At 43.9% G+C, this 27,064-nt stretch overlaps 1 protein-coding gene across 2 annotated transcripts in view; it reads right to left on the reverse strand.

The window, feature by feature from the left end:
• Positions 1 to 26,686, reverse strand: part of LOC105465432 (RAB1A, member RAS oncogene family) — a 48,709-nt gene extending 22,023 nt beyond the window's left edge. The window contains exon 1 of one of the 2 annotated variants that reach the window (XM_071076825.1): positions 26,165 to 26,686. In XM_071076825.1, coding sequence (XP_070932926.1) covers positions 26,165 to 26,187 — 23 coding nt within the window. In that variant the 5' untranslated portion in view covers positions 26,188 to 26,686. The remainder of the gene's footprint in view (positions 1 to 26,164) is intronic. The other variant, XM_071076824.1, reaches the window with a different exon arrangement.
• Positions 26,687 to 27,064: the final 378 nt, after the last annotated feature.

A 27,064-nucleotide genomic window follows, 5' to 3' on the forward strand; every position in this document is an offset into this window, starting at 1 on the left:
GTATTTTTAGTAGAGACGGGATTTCACCATGTTGGCCACGACGGTCTCAATCTCCTGACCTCATGATCTGCCCGCCTCAGTCTCCCAAGGTGCTGAGATTACAGGTGTAAGCCACCGCGCCCAGCAATAAAACGAGGCTCGCTTTATGTATCTCTAACATTGCCAGGCCTAACTCAAAAACTATCCCCAGAGATTACTTCATGGAACTAAGACAACATATTATTCATCCATGGTCTCCAAGGAAATCCCTCATAGATCCTTTCCAACTCAGACCAGTTCTATGCATTCTTTTAAGCAATTTCAAAAGGACAAAAACCTTAGAATTTACATATCGGTTTTGTAGAAGATACACGTGATTTTGTATTTGTCCTTTTTGATTTACTTTCCAAAAAATGCTAAAGTGAAAACCATATCACAATTTAGATTAAAATTATGTACATATAAACAAAATATAAAACTTTTTATTTTTTTCATTTTAATTGCACTGCCAAAAAAGAGAGGATATAAAACTTCCATTAAGTGATTATCTTTGTGAATATTTAACTATTATGTAGGTTTACATAATGATATGCATTACTTAAAACATTGTTTTGGTTTTAGCAAACTACCATATTACACTTATTGTTATACTTATTGTCCTTAATTATCAGCAGCAAAACAGAAGTCAGAGAAGAAAACAAAAAGCTTTTTTTTTTTTTTTTTTTTTTTTGAGACGGAGTCTTGCTCTGTCACCCAGGCTGGAGTACAGTGGCTGGATCTCAGCTCACTGCAAGCTCCGCCTCCCGGGTTTACGCCATTCTCCTGCCTCAGCCTCCCGAGTAGCTGGGACTACAGGCGCCCACCACCGCGCCTGGCTAGTTTTTTGTATTTTTTAGTAGAGACGGGGTTTTACCATGTTAGCCAGGATGGTCTCGATCTCCTGACCTCGTGATCCGCCCGTCTCGGCCTCCAAAAGTGCTGGGATTACAGGCTTGAGCCACCACGCCCGGCCAACAAAAAGCTTTTAAACAAGTAAATCAGAAGAGGGGACTGAAGCACAGAATGAACTAGACATCCTTTCCAGTTTGAGATTTTAAAATTTTTTAAAAGATTGGTATTGTAGAATATTATCTTTAATAAATGATACCTAATATCAACAATTTGTATGTGGCAATTCAGCTGGCTGACTGACTTTACTACTATTGATAAGGTTCCTTCTTAATTAAACCAAATATTCTTTTTTTTTTTTTTGAGACAGAGTCTTGCTCTGTTGCTCAGGCTAATTTTTGCGTTTTTAGTAAACACAGGGTTTCACCATGTTGGTCAGGCTGGTCTCCAACTCCTGACCTCAAGCGATCTACCCGCCTTGGCCTCCCAAAGTGCTGGGATTACAGGTGTGAGCCATCGTGCCTGGCCCCAAATATTCTTTTGTTGTTTGTTTTGAGACAAGAGTCTCGCTCTGTCGCCCAGGCTGGAGTGCACTGAAGCAATCTCAGGTCACTGCAGCCTCCACCTCCCAGGTTCAAGCAATTCTCCTGCATCATCCTCCAAAGTAGCTGGGATTACAGGCATGTGCCACCACGCCCAGCTAATTTTTGTGTTTCTAGTAAAGACAGAAATTTCACCATGTTGGCCAGGCTGGTCTCAAACTCCTGACCTCAGGTAATCCACCTGCCTCAGCCTCCCAAAGTGCTGGGATTACAGGCGTGAGTCACAGCGCCCAGCGCCAAACATTCTTAAGAATACTAAACACCAGGCCGGGCGCGGTGGCTCAAGCCTGTAATCCCAGCACTTTGGGAGGCCGAGACGGGCGGATCACGAGGTCAGGAGATCGAGACCATCCTGGCTAACACGGTGAAACCCCGTCTCTATTAAGAAATACAAAAAACTAGCCGGGCGAGACGGCGGGCGCCTGTAGTCCCAGCTACTCGGGAGGCTGAGGCTGGAGAATGGCGTGAACCCGGGAGGCGGAGCTTGCAGTGAGCTGAGATCCGGCCACTGCACTCCAGCCTGGGTGACAGAGCGAGACTCCGTCTCAAAAAAAAAAAAAAAAAAAGAATACTAAACACCGAACATTAACAATGAGTATATGTTAAGAATTTATTAAGATAGCAAGACTATCACAGCATTGATACTACCATAGTAGGTTGGTTTTTTGGGGGGATGTTGTTGTTGTTATTACAGAGTCTCACTCTGTCGCCCAGACTGGAGTGCAGAGGCTCAATCTCGACTCTCTGCAACCTCTGCCTCCAGGGTTCAAGTGATTCTCAGGCCTCAGCGTCCTGAGTAGCTGGGATTTAATAGGGAGGTTTTTAAACAAGTTTCAACACAACAACTGGACTTAATGTACCAATCTCCCTGAGCACCATGCCAGGCATCCAGTAAACACTCAAAAACATTCTCTGAATTCGCCTTACTGGACCCAGTCACAGTAAAGGACTGTACAGGGCCTCAGATGTTGTCTGAAGTATCACCTTAAAGATCAACAACTCAGGCCAGGCGTAGTGGTTCACGCCTGAGGTCAGAAGTTCCAGACCAGCCTGGCCAACATGGTGAAACCCTGTCTCTACTAAAAATACTAAAATTAGCCAGGTGTGGTGATGGGCAGCTTTAATCCCAGCTACTCGGGAGGCTGACCCATGAGAACTGCTTGAACTCAGGAGGTGGAGGTTGCAGTGAGCTCAGCCTGGGCAAAAGAGGAGTTTCAAAAAAAAAAAAAAACAAAATCAACAACTCTATTTCAGAGCAACCATCAAGCTTTAAAAAACATGAATGGGCCCCCTGAGGTCAGGTGATTAGCTGGGTGTGGTGGCGGGCACCTGTAATCCCAGCTACTCGGGAGGCTGAGGCAGGAGAATCACTTGAACCTGGGAGGCGGAGGTTGCAGTGAGCTGAAATCATGCACTCCAGCCTGGGCAACAAGAGCAAAACTCCATCTCAAAAAAAAAAAAAAAGAAAGAAAGAAACATGAAGCCTTTCTAATTGCATTACAAGTTACATTATGGATTCAAGAAATTAATAGTCAATTTTTTTTAATTACCTTTTTCAACCATTACATTCTTTTTAAGTTTTACAAATACCACACTGTTATTTTTAAACATTATGGCTGGGCGCAGTGGCTCAGTGAGCCTGTAATCCCAGCACTTTGGGAGGCTGAAGCAGGTGGATCACCTGAGGTTGGGAGTTCCAGACCAGCCTGGCCAACGTGGTGCAACCCCATCTCTACTAAAAATACAAAATTAGCCAGGCATGGTGGCACATGCCTGTAATCCCAGCTACTCAGGAGGCAGAGGCAGGAGAATCGTTTGAACCCGGAAGGCGGAGGTTGCGGTGAGCCAAGATCACACCATTGTACTCCAGCCTGGACAGTAAGAGCGAAACTCAAAAAAACAAACCAAAAAAAACATTATTTATGAGTTTCTAATAATTTAAGGTTTAAATTAAAGCCACTATAAATAATATGAAGAGTTGAGTGCTCTGTATAAGACAATCTTTGCAAAAGACTACTGGTTCTCTCGCAAACCATTTGTTTACTAGCATAACAGTCACATGAGAAAGGCAAATAAAATCAAACCCACAAACTTCCCCACCTCCCCTTATCAAAGACATACACCGAAATAGTGTGATCAGTGACATGTTAACTTGCATTGGGACATTTTAAATCACCTACTACAGAAGCAGTTTCTCAACTGTAAATATACTGAATATTCGTGAGAATTCATTGCTCTGAGTTTGCTTTAAAATGTTTCTATAATTTACAAAACACCACACAGTAAAAATGTTGATAGAAAACATGCAAATATAAAATTAGAGAGCACAAGGACAGAAGTTTGGCACAAAGAGCCAAGACTAATTTAGCAAATGGTTAGACTTTAAATGTATTTATTCTTCATTCCTCATGAATTTGGATCAAGTTTTCATCCTACAATAATATAATTTTGACTTAAGTGAAAAAAACTAAATTATGCTAGTTTAGAAACCTATAAAGATTTGGCTGGGTGCGGTGGCTCACACCTGTAATCCCAGCACTTTGGGAGGCCGAGGTGGGTGGATCACCTGAGGTCAGGAGTCCAAGACCAGCCTGACCAACATGGTGAAACCCCGTCTCTACTAAAAAAAAAAAAAAAAAATACAAAAATTAGCTCAGTATGGTGCCAGATGTCTGTAATCCTAGCTACTTGGGTGGCTGAGGCAGGAGAATCACTTGGACTCAGGAGGCGGAGGTTGCAGTGAGCCGAGAATGCATCATTGCACTCCAGCCTGGGCAACAGAGCGAGACTCCATCTCAAAAAAAAAAAAAAAGAAGAAAAAGAAACCTTTGAAGATTTACAATTGTCACCCTCCTAAATTATTCTAGTAAATCCCATCCACTGTTTCCAATTCAGAACTTCCTCTAGCTTTTTGTACTTCTAATCTACTATAACTTCATTATTTTCTACCCTCGAGAAGTTTGAAGTCTGTGTTTCTCCACCCTTATGTTTGACATAGCTATCTGTGGGTGTGGAAGGTAAGCTGGCTTATGCATCTATGTATACAAGGATCTAGCACTGTGCCTTTTACAAAGCATGTGCTAAGAGATCAGGGAACATTTTAGCTTTACATTTTTAATCAGGCCTCTTTCATCATGAGATACAGCTACAGAAAATTTGTGCCATCCTTGATTAACATTTTTGGCCAAAATACTAGGTGGAAAAAACGATGAGGGCATGGCATGTTAAAAGGATACAGGAACCGTCCGGGCGTGGTGGCTCACGCCTGTAATCCCAGCACTTTGGGAGGCTGAGGCGGGCGGATCATGAGGTCAGGAGATGAGACCATTCTGGCTAACAGGGTGAAACCCCATCTCTACTAAAAATACAAAAAATTAGTCAGGCATGGTGGCAGGCGCCTGTAGACCCAGCTACTCAGGAGGCTGAGGCAGGAGAATTGCTTGAACCCAGGAGGTGGAGGTTGCAGTGAGCAGAGATGGCACCACTGCACTCCAGCGTGGGCAGCAGAGGAAGACTCCATCTCAAAAAAACAACAGGCCGGGCGCGGTGGCTCAAGCCTGTAATCCCAGCACTTTGGGAGGCCGAGGCGGGCGGATCACGAGGTCAGGAGATCGAGACCATCCTGGCTAACACAATGAAACCCCGTCTCCACTAAAAATACAAAAAAATTAGCCGGGCATGGTGGCGGCGCCTGTAGTCCCAGCTACTCGGGAGGCTGAGGCAGGAGAATGGCGGGAACCCAGGAGGCGGAGCTTGCAGTGAGCCGAGATCGCGCCACTGCACTCCAGCCTGGGCGACAGAGCGAGACTCCGCCTCAAAAAAAAAAAAAAAAAAAAAACAACAACAAAAACAACAACAAAAAAAGCCAAGCCAGAACAATTTGAGGCACAAAGTAAATAACTATGTATCAGATTATAACTCACAAAATAAATACCCATGAATTCATTACCAGTATAAATGATTAAATAAATAAATGGGAGAGAAGAGACAAGTCTTCCTTATAGGACTTCAATAATACATGCTGAAGAAATGAGAAAAACAGAAAATGACCAGTAGCACTACATTAATAATTGCTGCAATGCTGGGTGTGGTGGCTCACACCTTTAACTCCCACCTACTTGTAAGGCTGAGGTAAAAGGATCACATGAGGCCAGAAGTTCAAGACCAGCCTGAGCAACACAGCAAGACCCCCATCTCTAAAAATACTTTTTTTCATCAGTTGGGTGTGGTGGTCTATGCCTGTAGTCCCAGCTACTTGAGAGGCTGAGGCAGAAGAATCACTTGAGCCCAGGAGTTTGAGTGAGCCATGAACTCACTACAGCATTCCAACTTGGGCAACACAGTGAGATCCATCCCTTAAAAAAAAAAAAAATTAAGGAAAAAAGAAAGAAAAAATAATTGCTGCAAGGAAGATTTACTAGATAAATGCTAAGTTAATGGGTAAAACTAAGGGGAAACAGGATATTTGCATGACCTCATCAAAGTATATCCCTCAAAATATTGGCCGGGCATGGTGGCTCACACCTGTAATCCTAGTGCTTTGGGAGGCCAACACGGGTGGATTGCCTGAGCTCAGGAGTTCAAGACCGGTGTGGGCAACACGGTGAAACCCCTTCTCTACTAAAATACAAAAAATTAGCCAGGCATGGTGGCACATGCCTATAGTTTCAGCTACTTGGGACACTGAGGCAGGAGAATCACTTGAACCTGGGAAGTGGTGGCTGCAGTGAGCCAAGATCACACCACTTCACTCCAGCCTAGGCAACAGAGCGTGAGGCCGTCTTACAAAAAAAAAAAAGAAAAGAAAAAACATCAGACAAATGCAAACTGACAGACAACTGACTGACATTCTACAAAATACCTATTAGCACTCTTCAAATGTGTCAAGATCACGAAAAAGAAGGAAAGACTGAGAAACTGTCACAGACTGAAGGTGGCTAACATGGCCTAGAACTAAATACAATATGGTATACTGAATTAGATCCTAGAATAGAAAAAGAACATTAGTGAAAAAATTAGAGAAACCAGATTAAGTCTATAGTTTAGTTAACACTGTACCAATATTTATTTCTTAATTTGGATAAAAGTACCATGTATGTAAGATGTTACTATTAGGAGAAGTGGAGTGAAGGGTATACAAGAACTCTATAATTATTTCACAATTTCAGTAAATCTAAATTTAGTTCAAAATAAAAAGGGTTTTAGAAAAGGTTTTAAAAGGTTTTTATAAAGGTTAAAAAATTATGAGGAGGCCGGGCGAGGCTCAGGCCTGTAATCCCAGCACTTTGGGAGGCTCAGGCAGACGGATCACCTGAGGTAAGGAGTTCGAGACCAGCCTGGCCAACATAGTGAAACCCTGCCTCTACTAAAAATACAAAATTCGCCAGGTGTGGTGGCAAGCACCTATAGTCTCAGCTACCTCACGAGGCTGAGGCAGGAGAATCACTTGAACCTGGGAGGCAGAGGTTGCAGTGAGCTGAGATCACACCACTGCACTTTAGCCTGGGCAACAGAACGAGACTCCATCTCAAAAAACAAAACAAAACGAAAAACGACAATCACTTCAAAAAGCTAGCTCATGATATAGATATAATTTTTTTTTTTTTGACGGAGTTTTGCTCTTGTTGCCCAGGCTGGAGTACAATAGCAGGATCTCAACTCACTGCAACCCCCGCCCCCCGGGTTCAAGAGATTCTCCTGCCTCAGCCTCCTAGGTAACTGGCATTACAGGCATGTGCCACTACATCCAGCTAATTTTGTATTTTTAGTAGAGATGGGGTTTCTTCATGTTGGTCAGGCTGGTCTCAAACTCTGACCTCAGGTGATCCACTTGCCTCGGCCTCCCAAAGTGCTGGGATTACAGGCATGAGCCACCATGCCCGGTCTTTTTTTTTTTTTTTTGAGACAGAGTCTTGCTCTGTCGCCTAGGCTGGAGTGCAATGGCATGATCTCGGCTCACTGCAACCTCCACCTCCCGGGTTCAAGCGCTTCTCCTGCCTCAGTCTCCCAAGTAGCTGGGATTACAGGTGTGTGCCACCACGCCTGGCTAATTTTTGTATTTCAGTAGGGATGGGGTTTCACCATGTTGGCCTGGCTGGTCTCAAACTCCTGACCTCAAGTGATCCACCTGCCTCAGCCTCCCAAAGTGCTGGGATTATAGGCATGAGCCACCACGCCCAGCAACTTACAATATTTTTAAACAATATGAGAGACATTTCACGTTTTCTCAAGTTAAATCTAATCACAAATTGGGCTGGGTTTGTAAAATAAAGCTGCTTTTGAGGTACAAGTATTTCTATTATCAGTGAAATTCTGCTGAACTGCTTGAATTTTATAATACTATGAGCAGATATTATATTTTAATTTTAAAAGTTCACTCTATGAGAAAGCTAAAAACAGTTAAGGCAAGAATGGCATAGAATAAGCGTGGACAGAAAGAAGTAGGCAGAGAGAAATTAACAGTAGGCTTTAACAACTAGATGGTGGGCATCAAATACAGCAACAAGAGAAAAATTATTTTTGCTATCAGTTTTTCCTATAAATCAACTTTTGGTCTACTGAGATTCCAACGATAAAACAAAAGCAATAAGGTACAGTAAGGATGAGTTTTATTCTATTCAGTTTGCATGAAGTTAAATGACTGATGACAGGTGCAGGCACGGTAGCTTGGGCCTGTTAATTCCAGCACTTAGGGAGGCTGAGGTTGGAGGATCACTTGAGCCCAAGAGTTCGAGACCAGCCGGGGCAACATAGTGAGAAGCTCCAGCTCTTAAAAAAATTTAAGGAAAAAATGATCAATGACAGGATAAGTGAGTTTTTGCTAACATTAGAATCGTCTTTTGCTTAACAGATGGGAAAAAAATTGAACTATATATTCAATTACAAATCAGTAAGAGGGCTCACCCCAGAACCCTTGTTTCAAATTTCAGTTTAGAGTTCTATTTCCATTATTTGTTGGCGTGCAAAAATGGCACTGGTACATATATGTACATTTATGATCTGAATATAGTCTTGATGTCTGCTGATGTATGTACCTATGCCATTTTTGTATGCAAGCACTACCATTTCCTATACCTTTTTTAAAAAAGCCTGGTGCAGTGGTGCACACCTGTAGCCCCAGCTACTTAGGAGGCTGAGAGAGGAGGGTAACTTGAGCCCAGGAATTCCGGGTTGCAGTGAGCTAGGATAGAACCACTGCACTTGCTCTAGCTTAGGCAACAGAGTGAGACCCCATCTCTAAATTAAAAATATAAAAATTAAAAGTCACTATTGTGAAAGCATGGAACAATATTTTTTAAATAAAAAGTTAGAAAAACAGATTTTCGGTTCAAAATTCTATTTAGGTAAAATTCTTTTCTTGCCTACAGTACAAAGTAGAAGATGAATCAGCTTGTTTCCGAATCTAACATGCTACTGGAAATTCTAAAACCTCCAAAATAACACTGTTATGTGAAAGGATTACGGAATTTTTTTTTTTAAGTATAACCTCATTTTTGTTTTTTAAAAAGTCTTTAGAGGAGCTAGGCATGGCTAGCTCATCTCAGCACTCAGAGGCTGGAGCAGGAAGTCTAAACTGCAAGATTATAATGGATTGATGGTTTCTTCTTTATACCTTTTTAACAACCTGCAATAAGCTTGTATGACTTTTATAACCAGGAGAAAAAAAAAATGTTATTTGAAAGGAGAAGAAAAGCATTTTATTCAATGACTTAACACCCTTACAAATGTGTTCAGCATATGTCAGCATAGCACACCGATCATAACACAAATTACTTCTAAGTAGGTAGAGTAGGTCAAGGTTGTAAACAGATAGCAATGGCATACTCCCAATACAGCCACAAGTACATGAAGTTAAATTTTGGGTTAAATGAGAATATACTGTTTTCTTCTTTCATGAAATAAAATCTAGATTCTCAGACAAGGTTCACATGTCAATGAACACTTTACAAAAGAAAGCTGTTTGACATTAACCCAACTTTCAATATTCCACCCTTTGGAAACATGCTAAGGAAGAAAAAAAGTCTAACAGCAGAGAACTATAGTGTATAGTTGTATTTGTACAAACAGAAATACAAATTTAAATTTATACAAACAGAAATATAAACTTTATAATATCAGCTGTAAGTACCTTAGAAAAGGCCTATTCTAAAAAGCGCAATGGAAACTATATTTATTCTCTTTCATCTAGAATGGATTCATTTGCATGACAGGAATTCTTATGGTTTGAATGTATCCTCCGAAGTTCCTGTGTTAGACACTTAATCCCCAATACAACAGTGTAAGGATGCAGAGCCTAATGAGAGGTGATTAGGTCACGAGGGCTCCGCCCTCATGAATGGATTAATGCATTCTCTCAAAAGTGGGTTAGCTTTCTCCTGAGTCACTCTGTTATAAAAGTGAGTTCAAGCCCCTTCGTGCTCTCTGTCTTGACATACTCACTTGCCTTTCTACCTTCCACCATATGATAACAGCACAAAGGTCAGAACCATGCTCTTAAAGTTCCCAGCCTCCAGAACCACAGACCAAATAAACTTCTACTGTTTATACCCAGTCTGTGCTATTCTGTTATAGCAGCAGAAAACAGACTAAGACAGGAATGTTATTTTATCTTCTTCTAAATGTCTTCTTTGAAAATAGCATAAGACTAAGCTCACATATCAAATTTAAAACAAAATCCTGATACACTGGCCAAATAAAGTTTAAGGGAAAACTATCAAGACAACTAAACTACATACTATTTTAATAACCTTGGGGTATAAAATAATAAAAACTTCAGCTGTAATGATCATATTTGACATATATGTTTCTTCTTCACTCACTTTAAGTACACTCCACAGAACACAATTCAAAACCGACCTTCAGGTTGAAACACTCCTTGCTGGAGACAAGAGGTAAGAACTTTTAGTTAGTTCATATGCTTCTGTACTGTGAATTTTACAGTGAGCACATATTACTTTTATAATTAAAAAAAAATTAAACAAACATTCGGCTATGGACAAGCAGCCTGTCAGTCAATATAAATGGTCAATATGATCAATTACCAGGAATCTGAGAGGGCAATGGTCTTTCTCCAAATTTAAGGAAATAGTCAAGCAATTAAAAAAAAAGTTTCCATTCAGATGAACCATCTTAAAAAAAATTGTTCCCATAATCAACCACTAAAATTACATGTTTTTATTTGATATTTAGAGACAATAGATTAATTTTCCAGGTTCCAATACAGTTATGTTTAGAACAGTATTCTAAAAATTCAAAGCTGGCCAGGTGCAGTGAGTCACGCCTGTAATCCCAGCATTTTGGGAGGCCGAAGTGGGTGGATCACTTGAGGCCAAGAGTTCAAAACCAGTCTGGCCAACATGGTAAAACCCCATCTCTGCTAAAAATACAAAAATTAGTCGGATGTGGTAGTGGGCGCCTCTAGTCCCAGCTACTAAGGAGGCTGAGGCAGGGAGAACTGCTTGAACCTGTGAGGCGAGGTTGCAGTGAGCCAATATCATGCCACTGCACTCCAACCTGGGCAACAGAGCGAGACTCCGTCTCAAAAAAATAAATAAATAAAATAAAAATAAAAATTCAAAGGTGAAATTCTGAAAGAAATTTTGGTAGTGCCAAAGGAAGCAGCAAGTGACACAAGATGACAAAAGGGTAGACAGTCTTTAATGTGCATACAACAAGTATTTGCTGAAAAACACACCAAGAAGGGTGTGTTCAATGTTCTCTACCTCCTTACCTCTCAAAGTCTGCATGCGTTTGGACCTGAAAGACCTGTACTTAAATTCAGGCTCTACTGCATACTAGCTATAGGATCTTGGTGCAAGTTACTCACTTACCACCATGAGCCTCAATTTCCTCATCTATAAGGTTCAATTAGCACCCACTACCACCCAATTAGGCTTCTTGTCAGGATTATAAATCACGTTTCTGAAACATCTAGCACATACTGTCTGGCACATACAGAAGCACAATAAGTGGCCATGGTTATTTCTCCTTCCTCCTACCAAAACCATGAGGTAACAATACAAATTTCAGAGGTTCAGACAAAAACTTTGAAGCTATTTATCCAAAGCTTCTGTTCAGATTATCGGTGACAAAGGAACACAGGAGTTTACATATATAATCTAAAGTTAAAGTTTAAAAATTGCCTAACAGTTATAAGTACTATGATCATACAAGTCACAACTCCCAAAGCCTAGTAATGCATAAAACAGTAACATGCTCTGAAAGTGTGCCCTCTACTGCAAGAGAAGGCAGCTCTCTGCTTCATTTGCTTTTCATAGAAAGACATCCATGACAGGCCGAGCGCGGTGGCTCACGCCTGTAATCCCAGCACTTTGGGAGGCCGAGGCGGGCGGATCACAAGGTCAGGAGATCGAGACCACAGTGAAACCCCGTCTCTATTAAAAATACAAAAAATTAGCCGGGCGCGGTGGCGGGTGCCTGTAGTCCCAGCTACTCGGGAGGCTGAGGCAGGAGAATGGCATGAACCCAGGAGGCGGAGCTTGCAGTGAGCCGAGATTGCGCCACTGCACTCCAGCCTGGGGCACAGAGCAAGACTCTGTCTCAAAAAAAAAAAAAAAAAAGAAAGACATCCATGACTTCTAAGGCTCCAAGTTTAAATATATAACAAGACAGAAAAACTGAGAATGGATACAATTAATTTCAACCCAAGATGTGAAGGGTAAAGTTAAAAGCCCATTTATGGCCGGGCGCGGTGGCTCAAGCCTGTAATCCCAGCACTTTGGGAGGCCGAGACGGGCGGATCACGAGTTCAGGAGATCGAGACCATCCTGGCTAACACGGTGAAACCCCGTCTCCACTAAAATACAAAAAAAATTAGCTGGGCGAGGTGGCGGGCGCCTGTACTCCCAGCTACTCGGGAGGCTGAGGCAGGAGAATGGCGTGAACCCGGGAGGCGGGGCTTGCAGTGAGCTGAGATCCAGCCACTGCACTCCAGCCTGGGCAACAGAGCCAGACTCCGTCTCAAAAAAAAAAAAAAAAAAAGCCCATTTATAAATAATACATACCTCACAAACCCTTCTTAAATCCTTCCCCCACCCCCACCCACCACCAACACAAAGACACAGTTTTGCTATGTCACCAAGGCTGAAGTGCAGTGGCGCAATCACAGCCCACGGCAGCCTCCAACTTCTGGGCTCAAGCAACCCTCTTGCCTCGGCCTCTCGAGTAGCTGGGACCACAAGTACACTGACCACACCTGGCTATTTTTTTAGTTCTTTAGTTTTTTTTTGAGACAGGGTCTTCATATGTTGCCCAGGTCTCAAAATCCTGGCCTCAGGCAATCTTCCCACCTCAGACTCCCGAGTGGCTGGGACTACAGGTGCACACCACCACACCTAGCTAATTTTTTAATTTTTTGTAGAGAGGGGATCTTACTAGGTTGCCCAGGCTGATTTGAACTCCTGACCTCAAGCAATCCTCCTGCCTCAGCCTCCCAAAGAGATAGGATTACAGGCATGACCCACCACACCAGGCCTCCAATCATGAATTCTTAAAGTAACTGACCACAAAACGTTAGTGCCTAATTACTTGACTAAAATTTTTTTTTTCTTTTTTTTTTTTTTTGAGATAGGCTGTCACTATGTCACCTAGGCTAGAGCGCAATGGTGCAATCTCGGCTCACTGCAACCTCCACCTCCCAGGCTCAAGCAATCCTCCTATTTCAGCCTCCCAAGTAGCTGGGACCATAGGCGCATGCCACCATGCCCAGCTATTTTTTTCTTTTTGGTAGAGACGAGGTTTTACCATGTTGCCCAGGTTGGTCTCAAACTCCTGAGCTCAAGCGATTTACCCACCTCAACTTCTGAAAGTGCTAAGATTACAGGAGTGAGCCACCACAACCAGTCTAAAATGTTAAATTCTTAGAAGTAACCACACGTAGTAAAGCAGAAAGAGCCTACTTGTACTGTGACATCCAAGCCTTTGAGTTAAAATTCCAATTCAGCTGCTTACTTTGAATGCCATTGGGCAAGTCATTTAACTCTTCTCTGCCTCTGTTTCCTTGTTTGTAAAACTAGGACATTTTCTTCACAGGATTATTGTGACAGTTAAGGGAAATAATGTACACATAAACTTTCCAGCTGGTTTTGTAAAACTAGGACATTTTCTTCACAGGATTATTGTGATGGTTAAGGGAAATAATGTACACACATAAACTTTCTGGCTGATGGGAACTCAGTTCTGCTGAGCCCACTCAGACAAACATCTAGTGTTCTGGAGTCCTTTGGGAGCTCTGTTCCTCTCCAGTTGAATCAACATAACTAAAACTTTCTGTTAACAGAAATTATAGGCCCCTTCCCCAAATCTTTCACACTATTTTGCCACGCTGTTTCGTAAACATATCACAATATTTAACTTGTATTAATCGTTATATTGATTATGTTTGTTTGAACATGAGTCATTTTCTTAACTAATTTGTAAGCCCCTGGAGCACAGTCCACGTTTTTTTTTTTTTTTTTGGAGACGGAGTCTTGCTCTGTCACCCAGGCTGGAGTGCAGTGGCACGATCTTGGCTCACTACAAGCTCCGCCTCCCAGGTTCTCGCCATTCTCCTGCCTCAGCCTCCCGAGTAGCTGGGACTACAGGTGCCTGCCACCATGCCTGGCTAATTTTTTGTATTTTTTAGTAGAGACGGGGTTTCACTGTGTTAGCCAGGATGGTCTGGATCTCCTAACCTCGTGATCCGCCCACCTTGGCCTCCCAAAGTGCTGGGATTACAGGCCCGGCCACAGTCCATGTTTTGTAATTTAAAACAAGCAACAACAAAAGTTTTTAAAAAAACAGGAAAAAAAAAACTCAACTCTTAGTATACTCTGATGATAGAAAAGGGCTATTTTCCTTTTTTGTTTGTTTTTTTTTTTTGAGACGGTTTTTTGCTCTGTCGCCTAGGCTGGAGTGCAGTGGCACAATCTCGGCTCACTGCAACCCTTGCCTTCAGGGTTCAAGCAATTCTCCTGCCTCAGCCTCCTGAGTAGGTGGGACTACAGGCACGTGCCGCCACACCCAGCTGATGTTTTGTATTCTAGTACAGACAGGGTTTCACCGTGTTTCCCAGGATGGTCTCGAACTCCTGAGCTCAGGTGATCCATCCGCCTCGGCCTCCCAAAGTGCTGGGACTAGAGGCGTGAGCCCCCCGCCCAGCCAAAAGGGCTATATTCTTTACCAAGTCTTCCTCCAAGATAAAATTCTCCATGTGTGTACCTTTGTATGTATGTATAGACAACCACAACTTTTGAGACGGAGTCTCGCCCAGGCTGGAGTGCAGTGGCGCGATCTCGGCTCACTGCAAGCTCTGCCTCCCGGGTTCATGCTACTCTCCTGCCTCAGCCTCCCAAGCAGCTGGGACTATAGGCGCCCGCCACCACGCCCAGCTAATTTTTTGTATTTTTAGTAGAGATGGGGTTTCACCATGTTGGCCAGGATGGTCTCGATCTCCTGACCTCATGATCCGCCCGCCTCGGCCTCCCAGAGTGCTGGGATTACAGGCGTGAGCCACCGCGCCCGGCCTGGGTTTGTTTTTTAATAACAAATTTTTAATGTAGAAAAGGCCAGGTACAGTGGCTCATGCCTGTAATCCCAGCATGTTGGAAGGTCAAAGAGGGAAGATCGCTTGAGCTCAGGAATTCAAAACCAGCCTGATCAACATGTGAAACTCAGTCTCTACAAAAAGAAAAAGAAAAAAAACAAAAAACAAAAACTGCCAGGTATGGGCATGTGCCTGTAGTCCTAATTACTCCAGAGGCTGAGATGGGAGGATCACCAGAGCCTGGGAAGTTGAGGCTGCAGTAAGCCGTGATCTCACCACTGTACTCCAGCCTAGGTGACAGGGTTAGACCCTGTCTCAAAAATAAAAAGTTCTTGACGCCTTGTGTGGTGGCTCACACCTATAACCCCAGCACTTTGGGAGGCCGAGGCAGGCAGATCACCTGAGGTCAGGAGTTAGAGACCAGCGTGGTCAACATGGCGAAACCCCATCTCTACTAAAAATACACAAAATTAGCCGGACATGGTGGTAGGCGCCTGTAATCCCAGCTACTCAGGAGGCTGAGGCAGGAGAAACACTTGAACCTGGGAGGCAGAGGTTACAATGATCCGAAATCGAGCCCCACTACACTCCAGCCTGGGTGACAGAGCTAGATTCTGTCTCAAAAAAACAAAAACAAAAACAAAAAGCCTATCAGAATGAATCAAATCATATACAAACTAGCACGCAGAACCTGACTAAATACAAAGAAAAGTGTGATTCACTGCTTAAATTAAATTAGAACACTTGTGTTAGTAGAGAATAAGGTCAACCTGGCACAGTGGTTCACAACTGTAATCCCAGCACTTTGGGAGGCTAAGGTAGGAGGATTGCTTGAGCCGAGACAAGCCTGGGTAACATGGAGAGAGCCTGTCTCTCTAAAAAAAAAAAAAAAAAATTAGTTAATTAAAAAATAAAAATAAAAGAGAGAGTAAGTTAGCTCAGCTCAAAAGAGCCTGGTGAAAATGCCTAATTTGGAGTTCAGATTTCACTAGCTTTAGCAAGTAATGAATCCAACTGCTCTTCATCAGGATAGATGCTAACCACCAATCTACACATAAAGCACTACATAATTATCCACATTATATATTTCACAAAATTGTTTCAAATGGCCTTTTATAAATGTAGCTATTTGACTATTTTTATAAATTTCATCTAACCCACTTTAAGACTAACATCTTTTTTTTTTTTGAGATGGAGTCTCGCTCTGTCGCCCAGGTTGGAGTGCAGTGGCCGGATCTCAGCTCACGGCAAGCTCCGCCTCCGGGGTTTACGCCATTTTCCTGCTTCAGCCTCCCGAGTAGCTGGGACTACAGGCGCCCGCCACCACGCCTGGCCAGTTTTTTTGTATTTTTTTAGTAGAGACAGGGTTTCACCATGTTAGCCAGGATGGTCTCGATCTCCTGACCTCATGATCCACCCGTCTCGGCCTCCCAAAGTGCTGGGATTACAGGCTTGAGCCACCGCGCCCGGCCAAGACTAACATCTTAAACTCCACATTTTAAAACTCAAATTAGGCCGGGAACAGTGGCTCATGCCTGTAATCCCAGAACTTTGGGAGGCCGACGTGGAAGGATCACGAGGTCAGGAGTTTGAGACCAGCCTGACCAACAAGGTGAAACTCCATCTTTACTGTAAATACAAAAATTAGTTGGGCGTGGTGGCGCAGCCTGTAATCCCAGCTACTTTGGAGGCTGAGGCAGGAGAATCGCTTGAACCTGGGAGGTGGAGGTTGCAGTGAGCCAAGATCGCGCCACTGCACTCCAGCCTGGGCAACAAAGCGAGACCTTGTCTCAAAAAAAAAAAAAAAAAAAAAAACTCAAATTAGTTTGGGATACCAGATTTAAAGCTAAGCTTTGTCACTCTCACATTTTCACATTTTAATACTGATAATGACAGTTAACATTCTCTTTTCTGTTTTCAATCTCCTAAATCAAGTATTCTTAATCTGAGGTTCATGAACAGACTTGGTGTGAACCGCCTATAACTTTATGCAAAATGTTATGAGTATACAGACACAAAGGGAGCAGATGCATTAAATGTAATGTGGGTATGGCTACACGGCCATAAATGGTTTAAATGTAACTGTCCCAAATCAAGATACTAGAAAATATCTATACACAGAGTAGAAAGGACAAAGAGTAATTCCACTTAAGTACTATTGTTATACAAAGGAAATACATTCAGAGAAATTAAATTCATCATTGTTCTTGGAAAACATGAATTAAATAATTCATTGAGTTTCACTGTTGAAGATCACTAGTTCGAGGTGCAGACTGTACAAAATGCCCTATGTAAAGACCACAGATGGCCAAGTGAGGCAGGTCACACCTGTAATCCCAACACTTTGAGAGGCGCAGGTGGGAGGATCACTTGAGTCCAGGTGTTCAAGACCAGGATAGGCAACATACTGACATATCATCGCTTAAAAAAAAATTAGACAGGCATGGTGCCAGCTACTCAGGAGGCTGACAGAGAAGGATCACTAGAGTCCAGGAGGTTGAGACTGCAGTGAGCCATGACTGTGCTACCACACTCCAGTCTGGGAGACAGAGATAGACCCTGTCTCAGGGGAAAAAAAAAAATAGCCAAGTGGCTGGCACTGAGAGTAAGTGCTGAATAGTACCCAGTATTATTAAAAAGTGATGTTTCCAAAAGAATGGTCCCTCTTGTGAATAAAGGCATGCATATGTAACACTACTTGTCCTAATTAGATAATCTACAAGCATAGAACACAGTAAACTTAACTGCAACCTATCACAACCTTGGATTTAATAAAGCAGTGTAGGGTGTTCCAGTCATCTGAGCCAACCTGTCACAAAAGGACCAAGGAAAACTTTATTTCCTACTTCTTCCGTACCCTATTTCTCACATGTTTCAGTCAGTCAACAAACTAACAACAGTTCTCTGGCTCCTCAGGACCATTTTTTCCCCCTAATATCATTCCACCATTACCCTATTTATAATCTGCAACACTCCCAGGGTGGTTCCAAAGAAAGGCCAAGACCTAAATTTTCTTCCCTAAATTACATTCCAGATATCAAAGCAGTAATCTCAGCTCCACCTTCTATAGGGAAACAAAGGAATAATCTAATTGCTCCCCTCTCCCTCTAAAGGGAGGGGGGAGTCTGGGCATTTTGCCTAATTCTCAAAGGAAAATTCCAAAATGTAGTGCCGACAAAGTGGTAAAAAGCTGATAAGCAGCTGAACATAGTGGCTCACGCCTGTAATCCTAGAACTTTGGGGGACCAAGGCAGGCAGATCACCTGAGGTCAGGAGTTGGAGACCAGCCTGGCCAACATGGTGAAACCTCATCTCTACTAATACAAAAATTAGGTGGCCACGGTAGTGGGTGCCTGTAGTCCCGGCTACTCAGGAGGCTGAAGCAGGAGAAATGCTTGAACCTGGGAGGTAGAGGTTGCAAATGAGCCAAGATCATGCCACCTGCACTCTAGCCTGGGTGACACAGCGAGACTGTCTCAAAAAAAAAAAAAGCTGGTAAGCTACGCATTTAAAATACCTCATGCACTGGCACACTACACCCATTTTCAGTTTTTCTTCATCTTAAGACACTCAGCCAAGCATGGGGCTCATGTCTATAATCCCAGCATTTTGGGCAGCTGAGGCAGGTGGATCTCTTGAGACCAGGAATTTGAGACCAGCCTGGGACAACATATTGAAATCCCGTCTCTACAAAAAAAAAAAAAAAAAAAAAATAGCCAGGTGTGGTGGCATGCGCTTGTAGTCTCAGCTACTCAGGAGGCTGAGGTGGGAGGATCACTGAAACCTGGCTAGGAGTTGGAGGCTGTAGTAAGCTATATGTATCACTGCACTGTAGCCTGGGTGACAAAGTCAGACCCTGTATCTCAAAAAACAGACACTCAGGCCAGGCGCGGTGGCTCACGCCTGGAATCTCAGCACTTTGGGAGGCCGAGGTGGGCAGATCACGAGGTTAGGAGATTGACACCATCCTGGCTAACACGGTGAAACCCTGTCTCTAGCAAAAAATGCAAAACTTTAGTCAGGCGTGGCGGCAGGCACCTGTAGTCCCAGCTAATCGGGAGGCTGAGGCAGGAGAATGTTGTAAACCCAGGAGGCAGAGTTGCAATGAGCCAAGGCCGTGCCACTGCACTCCAGCCTGGGCAACAGAACAAGACTCCGTCTCAAAAAAAAAAAAAAAGAAAGCTATTCTTTACTATCCAAAATAAAACTTAACTATTGCAACTACAAACAGTGAAACCATCACATAGGTATAGTCAAAACTATCCAAGAGAGAAAACACACACACATACAAAACACACACACATACACAACACACAGTCAACAGATTGCTATGGAATGTGAATATAGCAGGAGGTTAGCACATACGTAAATTATTAAGATTGCTTCCAGAATTAAAAAGACCAAGATATCTGAGAAATAAAATTATTCAGAAAGCAAAATTCCCTTTAAAAGCCAAGTAGCAGCCGGGCGCGTGGCTCACACCAGTAATCCCAGTACTTTGGCTGAGGTGGGCGGGTCACGAGGTCAGAAGTTTGAGACCAGTCTGGCCAACATAGTGAAATCCCGTCTCTACTAAAACTACAAAAATTAGCCAGGTGTGGTGGCACGCACCTGTACTCCCAGCTACTCGGGAGGCTGAGGCGGGAGAATCACTTAAACCTGGAGGGCGGAGGTTGCAGTGAGCCGAGATCGTGCTAACAGACTCCAGCGACAAAGTGAGACTCTGTCTCAAAAAGAAAAAAAAAGAAGCCAAGTAGAGAACTGGCAAGGGAAGATTTGATTTTGAAGCACTTCCATCTTTAAGACAACGTAAAAAAAAAAATAAAATAAAATATTTGATGGTTAAAAACTGTCCAACATCCCTTAATTTGATGAAAACGGGAAATGTTTATCTTTTATTTTTTATTTTTTTGAGACAGAATCTCACTCTGTCACCCAGGCTGGAGTGCAGTGGCCAATCTCGGCTCACGGCAACCTCCTCCTACCAGATTCAAGCGATTCTCTTGTCTCAGCCTCCCGAGTAGCTTGGGACTACAAGCGCACACCACCGCGCCTAGCTAATTTGGTGTTTTTAGTAGAGGCAGGGTTTCACCACGTTCGCCAGGCTGGTCTAGAACTGACCTCAAGTGATCCGCCTGCCTCGGCCTCCCAAAGTGCTATTACAGGTGTGAGCCACCTCACCCAGCCGAAAGGGGGAAATTTTTAAATGCAAAATTTCAGGCTGGGCATGGTGACCCACCCAGTGCTTCGGAAGGATCGCTTGAGGCTAGGAGTTTGAGACCAGCCTGCACAACATAGGAGGCCCAGTCGCTACAAAAAAATTTTTAACATGAAATTTCAGTTCTTATCTTCATTTATTTTATTTTATTTTGAGACAGAGTCTTGCTCTGTTGCCCAGGCTAGAGTGCAGTGGCGTGATCTCAGCTCACTGCAACCTCCGCCTCCAGGGTTCAAGAGATTCTCCTGCCTCAGCTTCCCAAGCAGCTGGGACTACACGAAGGCACAACCACACCCAGCTAATTTTTCTATGTTTAGTAGAGACGGGGTTTTGCCATGTTGGCCAGGCTGGTCTCAAACTCTTGACTTCAGATTTTGCCATGTTGGCCAGGTAGGTCTCAAACTCCTGACCTCAGGTGATCCACCGCCTGGGCCTCCCAAAGTACTGTGATTATAGGCATGAGCCACTGTGCCGGGCCTCAGTTCTTATCTTTAAATGATCCTACAAGATCATCTCATCATCTTATTCACACAAAATTCTCAATATATATATTTTTAAAGGTTCTATACAACTACTGAAAAATTACCGAAGAATTACAGATGTTGATATTCTACAGACATTAAAAAATCATATTCTGGACAATAAGAATACTAGTTATCTTTCTTCTATAAACTTTTCTGAGTTTTTCAAACCACCACCAAAAGTCACAAAGGCAACCTGATTTCACTTTCAAACACTTAAGTTTTTAAAAACATTATTTGAAACACAATGCAAGAAAAAAAAAAGGTCAAATGTTTCTTGAGTCTAACATGAAAGGAGAGCAAAGTCTGAAAGACTGATAACATTTTGAGATTCTGGAGCCATGATATACTTAAGGGGATGGGGACTAAAAATAAAGTAATCGAACTTTTTCTGCATTAAAGAATTATAGTTGATCCAAGGAGACTACTATATTTCTTCCTACTATAGTTAGCTGGTATACTGAAGACAGGTACACACGCTTTATTCTTAACACATTCCTTAAAGACAAAGCAATCTGGCCGGGCGCGGTGGCTCAAGCCTGTAATCCCAGCACTTTGGGAGGCCGAGACGGGCGGATCACGAGGTCAGGAGATCGAGACCATCCTGGCTAACACGGTGAAACCCTGTCTCTACTAAAAAATACAAAAAAACTAGCCGGGTGAGGTGGCGGGCGCCTGTAGTCCCAGCTACTCAGGAGGCTGAGGCAGGAGAATGGCGTGAACCCGGGAGGCGGAGCTTGCAGTGAGCTGAGATCCGGCCACAGCACTCCAGCCTGGGTGACAGAGCGAGACTCTGTCTCAAAAAAAAAAAAAAAAAAAAAAGACAAAGCAATCAAAATTATTTTCTTGACACCAAAAAAATCCACTAAAAGCCAGTGGATTATGGAAAATGTTATAAGAATAATCATGGGAATAATGTTAAGTATTTCTTTCTTTTTTTTTTTTTTTTTTTTTTGAGAAGGAATCTCACTCTGTCTCCCAGGCTGGAGTGCAGTGGCATGATCTCAACTCACTGCAGCCTCCACCTCCCAGGTTCAAGCGATTCTCCTGCCTCAGGTTCCTGAGTAGCTGGGATTACAGGCGTGCACCACCACACCCGGTTAACTTTTTTATTTTTAATAGAGGCAGTGTCTCACCATGACCAGGCTGGTCATGAACTCCTGACCTCAAATGATCCACCCACCTCGGCCTCCCAAAGTGCTGAGATTACAGGTGTGAGCCACTGCTCCTGGCCATGTTAAGCATTTCTTAATGTGCTGAAATAATCACTGCCTGCTTCAAAACGTAGCTCAAAAAAAATCCCTATTTTTCTTCAGATCCTCAAAAAAAAAAAGCTTTGACGGCCCTTTCTATCTACTTTTTTAACTGTTCAGATTATACTTTCAATTGCTTTTTTTTTTTTTTGAGACAAGTCTTGCTCTGTTGCTCAGGCTGGAACCTCCACCTCCCAGGTTCAAGAGATTCTCCTGCCTCAGCCTCCCAAGTAGCTGGGATTACAGGCACCCGCCGCCACACCCAAATAATTTTTTGTATTTTTAGTAGAGATGGGGTTTTGCCATATTGGCCAGGCTGGTCTTGAACTCCTGACCTCAGGTGATCCACCTGCCTCGGCCTAACCAACATCTCTTTAGTAGAGATGGCTAGGTACTCTATACAAAAATTAACTGGTTATGGTGGCACATGCCTGTAATCCCAGCTAATCGGGAGACCAAGGCAGGAGAATCGCTTGAACCCGGGAGGCAGAGATTGCAGTGAGCCGAGATTGCACCATTGCACTCCAGCCTGGGCAACAGAGTGAGACTCCATCTCAAAACAAACAAAAAGAAAAGAAAACAGAAAAAAAAAAAAAAAAAAAAAGGCCAGGCGCAGTGGCTCAGGCCTGTAATCCCAAAACTTTGGGAGGCCAAGGCCTGGACAACAGAGCAAGACTCCATCTCAAAAAAAAAAAAAAAAAAAGTAATACAGCTACCAACCCTTATGTAAACCAATATAAATCTAAAAATTCTGTTGCTTCAGAGTCTTTGTCAAGATTCCATTTTCACTACCAAATTTAGCAGCACCCATAACACAGATTATAAATTTCTAAAAGAAACAATATAAATTAGTAATGATAAACCAAAGTAAGTTAAGGAACATCTGGAGTAGATTTGTAAACATTAGCTAATATACTATTGTTAAGTTACTAAGATAACATACTGGAAGCAGGAAAAGCATCCACCCATTAAAGTTTTAATTGAAGAGAAAGCCTAAGACTTTGGAGTTTGGAATAAGATGTTAAAAAGAATTAACTTGTACTTTAGTGATAAACAAAGAAAGAACTTTTCTTTCTTTCCTTTATTTTCCAGATTTTCTCTAATTACTTTTACAAAGATAACAAGCTCCATTAAAACAAAAAGCAACCGCTAAAGTCAGATAGCTGAAAATCTGATTGCTCACTGCCCTTGTGACCTCCCCTAATAAAATATCCCTCACTTCCTCTCACCCTCCTAAGTAATTTTCACTAACACTTTTGCAAAGGTTTTCCCAAATTCCTGTATTATTTTACTAGACAGTCTAGAATACAAAGATAGTAGGCCAGATACTCATGTATTTGATTCCAGAAAAAAATATAAAAACTGTTTCTGGGTTTGATCCCGTTGAGGTCAGTCTTCAAAAGAAAGGATGACTTGACACCGTATTTACTTATTAATTACTGTCATTGCCATTTATGAGCCATTCCTCCTCCTCCTCCTCCTTGAAAATTCCTCCTCACTCCCTCTGTTCCTCCAAATCTAATTGCTGACAATTCCCTTTCAGGTCTCTTTTCTATAAAGTCTTTCAAAACCCAGATAGCCAATCACAACCCACCATCCCCCTGAAATCCTGTTGCTCTCATCCATGCCATACATCTGGAATTTGCTATATCTACTGGTATTCGACATGTATAAAACCTATTTCTGCCGGGCGCGGTGGCTCACGCCTGTAATCCCAACACTTTGGGAAGCTGAGGCGGGCGGATCACCTCGGGAGTTTGAGACCAGCCTGACCAACATGGAGAAACCCCGTCTCTACTAAAAATACAAAATTTGCCGGGCGTGGTGGCACATGCCTGTAATCCCAGCTACTCAGGAAGCTGAGGCAGGAGAATCACTTGAACCCAGGAGGCGGAGGTGCCGATGAGACAAGATTTGCGCCATTGCACTCCAGCCTGGGCAACAAGATTGAAACTCCCTCTCAAAAAAAAAAAATTATTTTTTTTTTCTTTTTTTTTTCTTTGAGACGGAGTCTTGCTCTGTCGCCCAGGCTGGAGTGCAGTGGCCCGATCTTGGCCCACTGCAAGCTCTCCCTTCTGGGTTCACGCCATTCTCCTGCCTCAGCCTGAGTAGCTGGGGCTACAGGCGCCCACCACCACGCCCGGCTAATTTTTTTGTATTTTTAGTAGAGGCGGGGTTTCACCGTGTTAGCCAGGATGGTCTCGATCTCCTGACCTCGGGATCCGCCCGCCTTGGCCTCCCAAAGTGCTGGGATTACTGACCTGAGCCACGGCGCCCGGCCTATATCTAAACTTCTTAAATGCAAGGATTGTATTTCTAAATCCTAGTACTAATAGAATGCCTTTCATGAAAATGATGCATACAACCTGAAGAATGCTCATACAGTTTTCCAAATTCTTTTATATACATTTGAACTTCACCACTACCCTGACAGGAATAATGACTCCAATTATCCTATTTTACAAAAGGGGAAAAAAATTCAGAGGCTGAGTAACTTGTCAAAGTTCTCGACTAATCTTGAAGATTTATTTATAGTAATAAACATACATATATATAGCAAATTCAGAAAATTTCCTGAACAGTAGAGGTCTATAAACCTCGATAAAGCAGTAAATCCATGTTCTTTATTGTTACCAAGAAAACTACTAAATTAAGAACCTCAAGTTCAACTCCATTCAACTGTGCAAAACCAACTTTGTCCTTGGAGCCCTTGAAAAAAAAAATTTGTTTTAAACTGTCAACACAGCAAATTTCACTACAACAACACTATCCTTAACTTCTAAAGCATGAAATTCTAATAAAATACTATGGTTTCTGTATAGTGCAAGAGATTTCAGCATCAAGCCACAGTATTACAAAACTTGAAGAAAGCATTTTGCAAGAGCCATGTGACACACATATGACAGTCAGCTAAACTGGTGAGTGGACCTTTTAGGGGGAAATGTTTAGCAGTAATTGACCAAAGCAGCAAATAAACTCAACTTTTACAACAAATACTGATTTTCCCCCATCCCTCAAAGGCCTTTGACACTGAAAAGGAATACCAATTCGGTCTCTTACAATTATTCATTACTTTACATACATGTAAACTGTAGAGGAAATTTTTAAATGGCCACTGAGGAAAGTCCAACAAACTCTACCCAAAGGAAGTGAACACCAGTTCCCAGGAAAGGTGCCAGGTGTGTCACATCTGCTGTGGTGACTTCTTGAGTAAGCAAGAAAAAGAAATGCATTAACTTTTCATGACACGTCATGGAACCTCATTCCCTATCTGCAAGCATCCAAGCAGGTAATCTAAAACTACATACAGATCTATCATAGGTCCCATTCGTTTCTCTTTCAACTTGACAGCAAGCTTCCTTTAATCTGCGAGTATCAGAAACACACTCCTTGGCTTTAGTTGTTTTTTTGGTTTTTTTTTCCCTTGACCTACAGAAGACAAAATGACTTAGGTGTCCTCTTTTAAAAAAAAAAAAAAAAAAAAAAAAACTCACAAATGCCCAGGTTTTTAGGAGGGCAATGGACCCGGCGAGCTCTTAAAGAACTCGTTCAAGGCACAACTCAAAAAGAGAACTAAAAAATGTTCAGTTGCTTCTCCCTATCTACTCATTCCCCTCAATCCCACGCAGTCCCGAAAAGCATCCATATTACCTGAAACCTGGCGGGGAGGATGGAAGAAGAGAGAGCCAACAAGCTCAGGATTTACAAGTAAAGCTGGTTTCCACCCCGAGGATCCTGACAGCTCCGCAGAGTGCGGGCGCAGGGTCTGCCAGTGCCCTCTAGAAGGGTTCTCCCACCCCATCCCCTCCTCTTAGAAACAAGTCCTCCTTCAAAAGTCACTGCCTCCGAGACAAGCTACCTCTTCACACCGCCTCAGGCCCCTGGGCAGACTTCCTAAGCACCCGCCCCGCAGTCAGGCCCTCCAACCGGACCCGGTCCAGGCCCGGGCGGCTCACCCCTCCGACCCGACCCCTCCCCCGCCCGGCCGCCCCTCCGCGTCAGACAATGGGGCCCGACTCCCGGCCGCCAGCCTCTCCTGACCCATCACCCTCGCCTCACCCCAGCCGATGCCCCGACTTCCGCCCCAACCCTCCTCGCCCCCTTTAAAATCCCCCAAGCTGGCCCACGGACCCAGCCGACCGGTGCTCTCCTGAACTCACTATTCGGGATTCATGCTGGACATGTCACTGCAGCTGCCGCCGCCGCCACCGCCGCCCTTGCTGCCGCAGCCGCCGCCTTGACTCTCCGCGCCACGGGTAATCGAAAGAAAGGAATGAGATAGACTGTTCCGGGAGAGCAAACGTCTTCCCCTACTCTGTCCCCTAGAACACAATCAGCAGCCGCCGCCACTCAGCTATCGCTTCCACCCAAAATGGCCGCCGGCGAACCAGGAAATAGGGAAGCCTTAGACCGAGGGGCCTTTACACAGCCCAGAGGGCGGCCGCACCGCCTGGCATGCCGGGAAAGGGAGTCGCGAGTGCGGCTACGCGAGCTGAGGATAGACAGTGAGGCGCGGAGGCCAGGACTCAGCTTCCCGCCAAGCGCCGCGCCTCTGGGGCATGCGTACTTGAAGGGTTGTCGTCCGCCCCATTCCCCACTCCCTCACCTCCCCACCCTCCGCCCCTCCCTGTTCCCCTCCCCTCTGACTCGCTGGCTAGGACTTCGCTCGGACTCCCCCTGGCGGATTGGCTAAGACCGAGCGGCCCTGGTGATGTCATCAGTGAGACGTGGCAGCCGGGCGAGTCAGCGCCCCACGGAGGAGGGGGCGGAGAGGGGCGGAGAGGGGCGGAGGGGTGGTGCAGGCGGCCGACGGAGGCTGGGGGTCGCGGGAGGCAAAGGACCGGAGGGAGTGGTCAAACTGAGGGACTGCCGGCGTGCGGGAGCGGAGAGGGGGTCGGGGGACACGCGTGTCAGCTCCTGCCTCCCATGCGACTTTTGCTGACCTGACCAGCTTGAGGCTTGCGCCACCCTGGTGGCGCTGGTTGGAGGCTGGTCGGAGGACGTCCGCTCTAAGGACAGAAGGGAAGTCAAGGGGCTCCCTGGACAGCACGGAGCAGTTC

This window comes from Macaca nemestrina, chromosome 13, assembly GCF_043159975.1.
Source record: "Macaca nemestrina isolate mMacNem1 chromosome 13, mMacNem.hap1, whole genome shotgun sequence".
Classification (NCBI taxonomy): Eukaryota; Metazoa; Chordata; class Mammalia; order Primates; family Cercopithecidae; genus Macaca; species Macaca nemestrina.